We start from the raw sequence: 10,450 nt of genomic DNA, 5'->3' as shown, positions 1-10,450 counted from the left end.
TTAGATATTAATAAAACTTTAATGTAACACTTATTTATTAAATTTTATGGTATTTTTCAAAATCTTGAGCGCAAGACAACCCGCCCCTAAAATTTTAAAAAAACACCAGCCTAAAATTTAAAAAAAACACCATAAAATTCAATAAATGAACGTTACACTAAAATTTTACCCATATCAAAAAATTATTGCAAGTTAGATAAAAGCTTTTTTTTCAATTTTCATTGTCTTTGTTTGCAGCCACTTGTCAATTGTTGAAATTTAGCACTTGTCAGGAATTTAGCCGCTCCACTTATCAAGAAGCTAATCATCTACGGCTCTTCTATTATATATAAAATAGAGAGATTCTTCCACCATAATAACGCCAATGCTTGATTTTCTTTTATACCAAGAAATCAACTAATTGATAATTCATTTAAGTTTAAGCTAGACTACAGCTTTGGCAAAGCTTTAATTGGGTAATATTAGGACTTCTGTATTGAATCTAAATAACGGTTGCGCTAATGTTCAGATATAGCATTACATTTTCCAGCCTTCTTTTCAAAGGACCGTGAAAAGAATATAAATAAATAAAATTTCCCAAAAAGCATACATTAATATGCCAATCAGATTACACTAATGGAAAACATAAGCTCTTCATACTTGTTGAGCTGCCGAGCCTGTGGAGGACTTGTGGTTGAAGTGACAAATATAAATATTATACACACCAATCTGCACCAACTCTTCTACCTACCAAAATTGTATTCTTGTGCTGCACATAACCGATACTATATTCAACCACTTCCTCCACAATAATTAGTGATAATTTTATAATTGATCATACTAATGACCTTGAAAATTATCTCGTAATCATATTGACAACTGGAGGGAAAACAAAAATGGAATAAGGATTAGTTTGTGAGCTTTGGAGGCTTTAGAAAGCATATGCTCCTCACAAACCCTTTCCCAACTTGACCCACTGCTTTTAAAACCTTGGGTGGGTTGTGTGCTTGATTCACATCTGTCTCTTGCTTCCGCTTCTTTAAAAGAGAACGGAAAAAAGGAAAGGAAACGGTTACAAAAGAGAGAGAGATTTGTTTTTAATGTACTTTGCACTAAGTCCACAAATATAAAATTCTGAATGCAATTTTCATACCTTTGAAGAGTAAGATTCTACCCACGTTAGGCCAATTACATCACCTCCCAGAGAATCATGCCATACCTTGAATGTGTTGGAGAACTCTTTCTGCAAGTGATAGATGGAAGTATCAAAATTAGGCATAAGAAACACACCATGTTATGTTCACCGTCAAATTATTTTCACTGTACTTGCCTCTAAATCTCTGACAAAGAACCTTGATGGATCAAAGTCTATAAGCAACTTATTTTTAAGTGCTGCTGGTTTACCCTTCAAATCTTTAGGCAACAGAAAAGGTTGAAAAGACTTGCTAGCATGCCCTCTAGCAATGAGTTTTCCTGCCGACATTGCAAATATGAATATCACTTGATTAGTCAAGCACAAAATCTGAAATTGAAGCAGAGAAGCTAAAAACATATAATATCCATGCTGTCAACTACTTATAGTCCTCGTTATCATATGAATCATATATCTTGAACACTTATATAACCATCAATGTTGATCAGATAAACCCGTTATAGCTAGCAAAATCACATAATTGCATTGTATCAGTAATAATCACAGCAAACTAATTATGTTCCCATCACACTTAAACCATTCATGCACTGTACAATTGTATAAACTACCAGTCATTAGGAATTGTACCATTATCAGCTTCAGATGGAAAGAGAAGTCTTTGGGGATATGGGAGTTTGTCCTTGTGGAGAAGAATTATGGCATCATAATTGTTTAAAGGAGTTCGAAAAAGGCACTGCAGCAATAATTTAATAACTCGTCAAGTTTGTGGAAAAGATATCTTTTTATTAAAATTTGAAACAATTAAGGAACCGAAAAAGGTGCTCCACTTACCTCCCATCTATATGGACCAATCTCCTCCTGAAAAGTGAGTTTTGTCAACAAATTTGCACTGCTTTTGGCATATGCAACTAACCTTTTAAGTTCCTGTTAGAAACAAATAATGCAGAAATTAAATAAGCAGAAAAAATTACTTACGTTTATTCTTACTTAAACACAATCTGAAGCCATGTATTACCATATATCATAGAGAATTACTCCAATATTTAAATGCATTACCAAAACGACGAGTCCAAAGACAATGAAATTATCAAACATATAAAGGTAATGCATTTTTTTCTTTCAAAAATCAGGCCTTAATAACTGGGAAAAAAGCTGTAAAATATCCAGTCACAGGATGACAGGAAGAACTAACCAGAACACTTGGTGATACTCCAGTCCAAGACTCAGATGCCTTATCATAAACTGTAGCTAAGAACATTCCTGCTTCCGTACTTTTCCCATTCTCTTCTTGACCTTTCCTTCTTAGCAAAAAGTTATCCTGAAAATCCACAGTTGTCAAGAAGATATTATGTTTGACTGACGACCAACATAATCAATCAGTCTTTACTGATGTGCTCAATCACACGACTTACATTTATTTCTTTCTCATCACTTGGGCTTAAGTCATTATTTATGTCAACAATCAATGGTGAATAAGTCCAATCATACTGTGAGAGTAATCTCAGGAACCTGTCAACACATCGGACATGTATATGAAAACTAGAAAAAGTGCTAGAAACACACAAGTGTTTAACAGCAATCTGATATATACTGAATCCTAAATCTAAGGAGAATTATCCGCCCAACTTCACACCCAATTCTCTGATATTTCAACATAAAACATAAGTTTCCAGTAATATAAGTTAGAGAGTACGTGATGCAATGTTTAAACAATCTCAAAATAAATAATTAAACATTCATCTCTAGTCAAAATTATGATTGCTGATTTGATTACCAGCAATGATTTAGAAACTCACCTTAAAAACCCATTGATTCTTGAGCAAGGAACACCAAGCGGAAAAGGATTCAGAAAGACATATGCAACCAACAGCTCAACAGCCTCCTCTAACAAGCAAGCTGAAAATAAATGTGAAGAAACCCATCGTTTTGCAAGTCTATCAACATGAAAATCCATGTATTAGTTCCACATTACAAATGCAATATAGCTTAACAAAGAAATTTTCAAACATTCACCTCACTACTGTCCCATATATTGGGTGACGACTTTGTAAACCATTGATCATGCTTGCATGCTGACTATGAATAAAAAGTTTCTTGTCAGTAGAATGAACTCGCTTTGCTTGATCATTTCCTGCTGCATGTTAAATGGTTTGATCAGTAGGATTGAAGTAAGATTTCCAATAAGTCATCAAATTCATATAAGTAGTGGAAGCCCATACCTTCCTTGTTTAACAGATTAAGTCCCCTTTCATGCAAAATTTTAAGACGAAATGCATAACCAGCCATCAAAACATCTACATCATTCTCAGTGGCAGTACATGTCACCCCCCATGTCTTCTGAAGACTGCCAATAATAACCAAAAAATAAATAATGAATGAAATACTGGAAAAGATCCATCCTAAGGTAAAACAAAGATTCAAGGCCCCACCTCTCTCCAATTTGAATAAGAAAACTAGATTTTGTCTTTTCAATAGCAATTTCATCCATGGGCCAGTTTCCAGAACCCTCCAGCTGTGAAAAGCCCCAAAAATAGGAAGAAAGTTGTCATAGATTGCCTATATCAAGCTTATTTCAGTTAACACTGCCGGTGAATAAATCCATACCTGAATCATGACTTCCAGAGGTTGAACGCACGATGGAACATACTTATTAAGTCTCAGAGATTCAAATTTTTCATTAGCTAGAAGATGAGGTTCAGGAGGGAAGACTGATGTAAACCTGAAAGCTGTAAATAAAAAATAAACATGCAACATTGATCTGGCTCAGGTTTCAATAATTACTTTTTCTTTTTTGGAAAAAAATACTAATAATAGTTTTGTTAATTGTGAACTACAATGCAAACGCAAATAGAAGCACTGAAAATGACAAGTTTAAGGTAAAATACCAGAGTCTAAAGGTTGTACACTTGACACCTTCAAAGGGAGGTCTTCAATAAGACGCAAGCGCTTTGATAAAAGATCAAATGCCCCAAGCAAATTTCCAGAGTATGATACAGGATCTGCCAAGAGTTAATCGTTTCAAAAACATTGCGGTTATTAATAAAAGCACGCACACACACAAACACGAGAGAGAGAGTTCCCAATACCTCCAGCACCATGAAGCAAAGAGAAATCCAGTTGATCAACAGCACCTATAATATTTTCCATGGATAGAGAAAGATGCCGACCAATCACATGCTCAACTATTCTTTTCAAAACAAGATGCCTTGACCATTGCTCACTTTCCCATACTATGATTTTTCATACAATAAAAAATGCCATTATCATGTTAGTCATCAGGATATATGACTTCAGCCACAAGGAGGTATGATAGTCAAACAACTAAACGATAAGTCAGAACACAAGAAGGCAAACCTGTGCTTTCAGCAATTCTACCATCTTTAAACCTTCTAAGCTCTGCTTTCTCTCCCCAAAACTTCCGGAACTCCAGACCCTGCTTCAAATCATAAGTAACAGCTGTATTGCATGCAAGGAAACAAATTTGAAAACAAAATGAAAAAGAGATTATATTTGGACAAAAAAATATACCTCATCTTTACTTTCAGCATTTGGGCCAATATCAACTATCCTAAATGCTTTCTCCAAAGTACTCACTGAAATTCCTATGAACAACGGTTCTTTATCAAGTACAGACAATCCCTGGAGTTGTGAATTCAACTAGAATTAAGAGAAAGAACAAAGTATCCAAAACATGATATTTAAATGAAACAGTGAAAAATCATGTTTAAAACCATACATCATTCACACTCCATTGGCATTGTGTGTTTCTCCACGTAACTTGGATCGACTTTGCTCTGTCATTCAACGCTTTGGCTAAAATACCATGTACTTTCTCCTCATACAATCTCCAGCACTCATCATCCAAACAAAATCCTGATACATATACCTCCTTCTTTCCCTTCAAATTTAATCTATAAGAACAATCATGTAATAAATAGATTTTTAGCTTACAAGTCAGTCAGTCAGTCATCAAGAAATTGATCCAAGGAGGGGAGCTCAGAACTTTTCTGTTCAGACTTCCTTTGATATAATCCGCTAAAATTTTAATGACACATAAACTTAGGAGACCTTATATAAAAATAATAAAAAAAATACTTGCTTTTAAGAGCTGCTAAAAATCCAAGTATGATCATTGAAATTCTTCATTTTCCTTTCTATTTATATTACATTTCCAACATATTACATTGAAGAGTATACAACAAAGTAAAACATGCAAAAAGTTTTGCACTAGAACATGGAGATCGCAGAGTAACACTCCTATGACTTATATTACCATCCAACAGGAAAAGCATTCAATCAGACTAACGGACACAACAAAATTAAACGGAATAAGTTACCTTATGCAATAGTCGTATTTAACCGCATAGTCTATCTTGGTCATAAAAACTTCCTCAAATCCGCCAGCTCTACACTTTTCCATGCACTTAAGTGTCAAAGCAGCCTCATCTTGAAGCTGAATATAAAATATGTGGAACAAAAGCAAAGAAAATAAGAACAGCAGCTATAGAAAAAGGAAAAGGAAAAATTAAAATTGGTATTATGGCCTACGCACCTGATTTAAACCATTTCTAGACATTCGGAAAGCCAAATTGAATCCTCCAGATGGATGGCATATGATAACAGGAAATGACTCTTTAAGCTGAATCTTTTCCTGAAAATGAAAATCATGGACACAATGATTGTATTAAGAGTTAAGACAATGTAATGCACATAACATGTGTCAGAAAATTGCAAATATATTATATATTATGCAAAATCATAAGTATGAGATAGTCAACAACTAAGCCTTGTTCACTAGGTCAGGCTGGCTCCCTCTCTCAAGTATTAAAAAACAGATAATAGGGAAAAAAGAGAACCAAATCACTCAAGATGTTGATATCAGAACAGATAACAAATGAAAGGTGAATGCAAATAAATACCACATAATATGATAACACAGTTAAAAGTAAAACGAAACCAAATAATGGAAAAATTAAAAAACAAGTAGAGATGTGGACCTCTTTTGTAATACTATTCAGGCCTGTCTTTGGAAAGTATAGCCCTCGGCTCCACGACTCCGACGTTGCTACAAAAAAAAAGAACATTTGCAACAATGAATATATACCTATTGCACAACATATGTGCATTGAATGTCAAAACCTAATCCCCACTCCCAATCTGTGATGGTTCTTTGTCAATAGCAAATTGGCTACAAAATTGATTAAGAAACTAGATGTGACACTGGATTGAAAGGATATGGCATAGGCTTCCATAACAGAACTATCAAATTGGATATACCAGTAAAGAGGAACAATGTTAAACAATTGCAAATACATAAAATATGGTAGACACCAAACTTGTGATCAAAATTAGCCAAGTATAGGTCAAAAAGTTATAATAATTTTGTCCATAGCATTTACATGAAAGAAATGGATGTCTATCTTAAGCGCAAACAATCTGAACAGATACACTTTTGTAACTGACCAATCATGATGATGATACAAAGGAGAGTCTATGCACATACCAATGAAGTTCAAGGTAATCCGAACTATTTCAATTGCCTTCATTGAATTGCTGATTTGTTGCTTAGAAGCAAGATATGCCAGTACGACAGAAATCAAAAACCCATTCAGGCAATCATGAACATATACTGAACTTCTTTGTCGAGCCCAAACCTAGATCAATGGAAACAAGAACTCAATTCCGTGTTCCCTATTATACATATCTTTAACATTATTAGTGTTATCATGTTATGCATGATGCAAAAGTAATATTCAAATATCAAACCTTAAGCAGGATCAAAGCCTCTCTTATTTCCTTCCAACCAAGAAATGTTTTGTTGACAAATGCTGTATCCTCTAGAAACATGTCTTCCAGAATGCTAGAATTGTACTTTGGCGTAGCCTGAAGTGTGGTCCCTTGAGAATATTAACAATCAATGATTAATAGGTTGTAGAAAAGGGAAGAAGTCGTTATCTCAATAAAACAAAATATAGATAACCAGATATCGGGGGAAGTCGAGGAACAAACCATGATTCAAATTATGAATGTTATTACGCTTCATGTTCAGCTTTGATAAGCTAAATAGAGACGTAGCCGACGGAATGATTCTTACAAAAACACCAGGAACTTCAGCAACCTTTGCAGCTACAATTTTTTCCCTTTTAATGTTAGCCTGCCACTATTGTTTTAAGGTAACTTTGTTTTAAGGTAAAATGTGTGCAAGAACAAAAAGAAATTACCTGGATAAACAAGCAGCAGAGGCTTTCGGGCTTCATTCAGAAAGGTAGACCATTCAACCTTACCAATAGATGGAGAAGCCTCCAAGTACTTCTTGATCAAGCAGAGATAAAGGCACCTTTTGGCATGGTACCTATAATTTAAGTAATCTTTCTCGTGGAAACACCCCTAACATAATAATAGGAAAATAGCGTGACATTAATACCATGAACATTAACATGTATATAAGTTTGGTTAACCCTTCTTTTAGTTTAAGTTTATATGAATATTAAAATAATATACCTTGGGTAACCTGATAATAAGATCAACATTGAGCTCAGGCCTAACGAGACTCTGAATAGAATAACTGCCTCCGATTTCGATGAGTGATGGCTTCTTAAACATGAAGTCAACCTTATCCGCACCAATGTCCCTCACGAATTTCGGTGCTACATCTGCAGTTACCTGAAAACTCATCAGCACTCAAAGAATCAACGTTGAATGCTCCAAAAAGAACAAATTATAATAATATGAGCTTGAAAGAGCAGACCTTGAAGTCAACGGGGATTTCGTCGATGCATGACTTTATGGCGGAGACAGTGTTATCAACGATGCTGGAAAAGTGAGAGGAATGATAAAGGTGGACCTCTTTCAATAACTCGCTAACCTTCAACTCCGTTGAGTCCATCATAGCATGGTTGCCTAAACCCTCCATGTTGGTGCCAGCGGAGGAAGACGAAGGCGGACGGCGGCGTGTGCGAAGGGTGTGGCGTCAGCGAGCTCGCAGGACGGTTGTCTGGAATAGAACGTGACTTGCTAGTGGCTTCAGGGAAGAAGTAGCATGGTTCCGGCGGTAGAGAAGAAAGGGGTGGGTGGTCGGAGGCGGCGACGGAGGTGGATGAGGAGCTAGTGCGATTCTGAGCTGCTGGAAGCAGAGGAGGGAAAGAGCGTGTTGTTGGCAGTGTTTGATCAAACCGCTTTAGTCACTGGTTCACTGGTCCAACTGGTCTAACCGATTATTCAACCGAAAAAACCGTTTTAGAATAGAATAATAAATAAATTATAAATATGCAAGTATTAAGTTGAGGGTATAAGGTAGTATGAAGTTTTTCCAGTAGAGTGGTGAATTACTCTCTTAGGATTTTCCTTTTTTTTATATTAAATGCAAAATTGCCAGATGAAAGCATGATACCAAGCAAGTACAATTCCTCATCAGTACACAAAAAGTTAAAAGAAATATCTGACAAGAATAGGAAGAATATCAAATGAATTATCATAAATCCAACTAAAAAATAAACATAGTACTCGGATAAATAAATTTGATAACATTATTAATAACAAAGTTGGTAGTGGACTAGTGCTAGAAAGGCTTCACCAAATGAAGGTGCATACAGGCTTTAAGAGACAATAGACTCGGATTTGTGCAGTAGCATTTTGGATGAGTTGTTTTGAAGACCATTTGGTAAAACTAAGCTTTGAATAGGTACAATACAGGCTTCACCAAATGCTCATAACACCCAGAAAGACAGTTTCTCAAGATACATAAATAAGTGCACATCCTCTGAAAATAATCATCTGAATCAGTATAAGGCAGGAAAAAATGACCATAAGTCTCTTTACCCAAGTCAAAATAAACAACCATATCTGAACTCAACAATTTGACAAATTAAAACAACAGCAGCCCAACAATTTAGCAAATTATCAACTTAACGAATTCAAGAACAGAAAATCACAACAAAAACAAAAAAAAATTAAAAGTAACAGAAGAACACAAGAACAATTTGCAAATTAACAAGTTCACAGTAACAGTTAAAATTTACCAAAAGAACACTAGTGCAAGTGGAATCATCATGCTAATATGTTTTCTGCAAAGATGCTATTTGTGCAACTAAAATTTCCTAATTACTATGATCCAATTATTCTAATTTCACATGCAATCAACTTACTAAGTTTCTAAAAGCTAGAAATTATAAAACCAACCAGAAATACGGTTAAAGCATTTCATCAAACATGTTGAGTGCGGTAAAATTAAAACGAAATAAGAGAATTCAAAGCTTAATTTCAATGTAATAGAGAAGAGAACATAACTATTGTAACTTCAATTCAGTTTATGAAAAAATCCAAACCACTACCAAATCAAATAATTACTTATTGTAATAGAAATCAGAAGTTGCAGAGTTTGAAGCAGAGTATTGGTGTTGTGTGAGTGTATTGTCTGGAGGCGGGTTTAGGGAACTCACGGCGGGGACAAAAGAGAGCAGTTCGACGGCTGAGTGGAGCGCGCGGGTTGGTCGCAGAGTTTGAAGCAGAGCAACGTGGCTTCCAGACGAACGCGAACTCGAACGGTGAACAGCGAGTGAACGCGAACGGTGAACGCCGAGCGAGCGTGAACGGCGAAGAACGCGAACGAAGACGCGAACGTGAACGGCAAACAAACGGCGACGGAAGCGCGGCTGAGAAGACAAAGACGACGGACGCCGAGCTCGAGGAAGCAGCCGCGATCGGTGACAGCGAACAGGGGTTGAAGACTTGGAGCACGAGGGAAGCTAGATGACAGATGGCGAACTTTGAGTGCGACGGACGGCGGCAGTATGCCACTCCTTGTGGCTGTGGTGTAGGCTTAGTGGCTTACAGTGCTAGGGTTTGTGTGATTTCTCTAAATGAAAGAAAGAAAGGGAGAAAGAAACGAAGGAGCTTCCTTTTTTTGTGTAAACCAGCCCGGTTGCGGTTCGGTCCGATCGATCGGTTTTCGTTTAGTTCAATGGTTTCTTGTCAGTTTTTTAATTACCGGTTTTACATGTCTGATCGGATTGTTATTGTTGTCGGTTCGAAGTTAAACCGGTCCGATTTTTAGAACATTGTTTGATATTAGGATAGGGGCATTTTAGGAATTTTGTTCCTATGGATTCGTTTCTTATGATTTCCTAACAGGGTAGTAGGGTTTATGGCGGATTTACTATTTTTGGGTCAATTGGGTGTAGGGTTTATGGGAGAACCTCTGTTCAGTGTTATTAAAATTGGATCGAATCAATCGATTTAACTGAAAAATCGGTGAATCGGACCTTCTACCAGTCCGATTCGATGTTTGGACTGCATGTGGTATAAAACTGTTGTGAACCG

General features: G+C 36.1%; 1 protein-coding gene across 7 annotated transcripts; it reads right to left on the bottom strand.

Moving 5' to 3' along the window:
- Window positions 1-451: 451 nt before the first annotated feature.
- Window positions 452-10,005, bottom strand: LOC107640139 (uncharacterized). Of its 7 annotated transcripts, none has more exons than XM_088487782.1 (27): window positions 9,571-10,005; window positions 7,881-8,338; window positions 7,634-7,795; window positions 7,354-7,519; window positions 7,142-7,258; window positions 6,899-7,029; window positions 6,636-6,786; window positions 6,130-6,197; window positions 5,685-5,783; window positions 5,470-5,585; window positions 4,869-5,043; window positions 4,661-4,771; window positions 4,487-4,565; window positions 4,219-4,362; window positions 4,018-4,131; window positions 3,737-3,858; window positions 3,562-3,644; window positions 3,352-3,476; window positions 3,146-3,263; window positions 2,929-3,066; window positions 2,545-2,641; window positions 2,325-2,450; window positions 1,964-2,056; window positions 1,760-1,865; window positions 1,310-1,452; window positions 1,133-1,222; window positions 452-1,016 (listed from the first exon to the last, which is right to left on the bottom strand). In XM_088487782.1, exons 2-27 carry the CDS (start codon window positions 8,043-8,045, stop codon window positions 888-890), a joined length of 3,168 nt encoding a protein of 1,055 aa, XP_088343908.1. In that variant the 5' UTR covers window positions 8,046-8,338; window positions 9,571-10,005; the 3' UTR covers window positions 452-887. The 7 variants fall into 7 exon arrangements, with proteins under 7 accessions (XP_088343908.1, XP_088343907.1, XP_088343905.1 ...); XM_088487781.1 differs by having other exon boundaries at window positions 7,881-8,333; window positions 9,571-10,003; XM_088487779.1 differs by having other exon boundaries at window positions 3,146-3,266; window positions 9,571-9,990.
- Window positions 10,006-10,450: the final 445 nt, after the last annotated feature.

Source organism: Arachis ipaensis, chromosome B5, assembly GCF_059453495.1.
Source record: "Arachis ipaensis isolate K30076 ecotype BB chromosome B5, ASM5945349v1, whole genome shotgun sequence".
Classification (NCBI taxonomy): domain Eukaryota; kingdom Viridiplantae; phylum Streptophyta; class Magnoliopsida; order Fabales; family Fabaceae; genus Arachis; species Arachis ipaensis.
Note: the sequence above shows the minus strand (reverse complement) of the source record. Positions and strands in the feature narration are given on the sequence as shown.

Coding starts and splice junctions, on each gene's coding strand:
- LOC107640139 (XM_088487779.1), bottom strand. CDS start 8,045: ATGGAGGGTTTAGGCAACCATGCTATGATGGACTCAACGGAGTTGAAG. Junction 5,784..6,129: donor TGAATAGTATTACAAAAGAG/GTCCACATCTCT, acceptor TTTCATTTTCAG/GAAAAGATTCAGCTTAAAGA. Junction 2,057..2,324: donor GAGTATCACCAAGTGTTCTG/GTTAGTTCTTCC, acceptor TGTTTCTAACAG/GAACTTAAAAGGTTAGTTGC.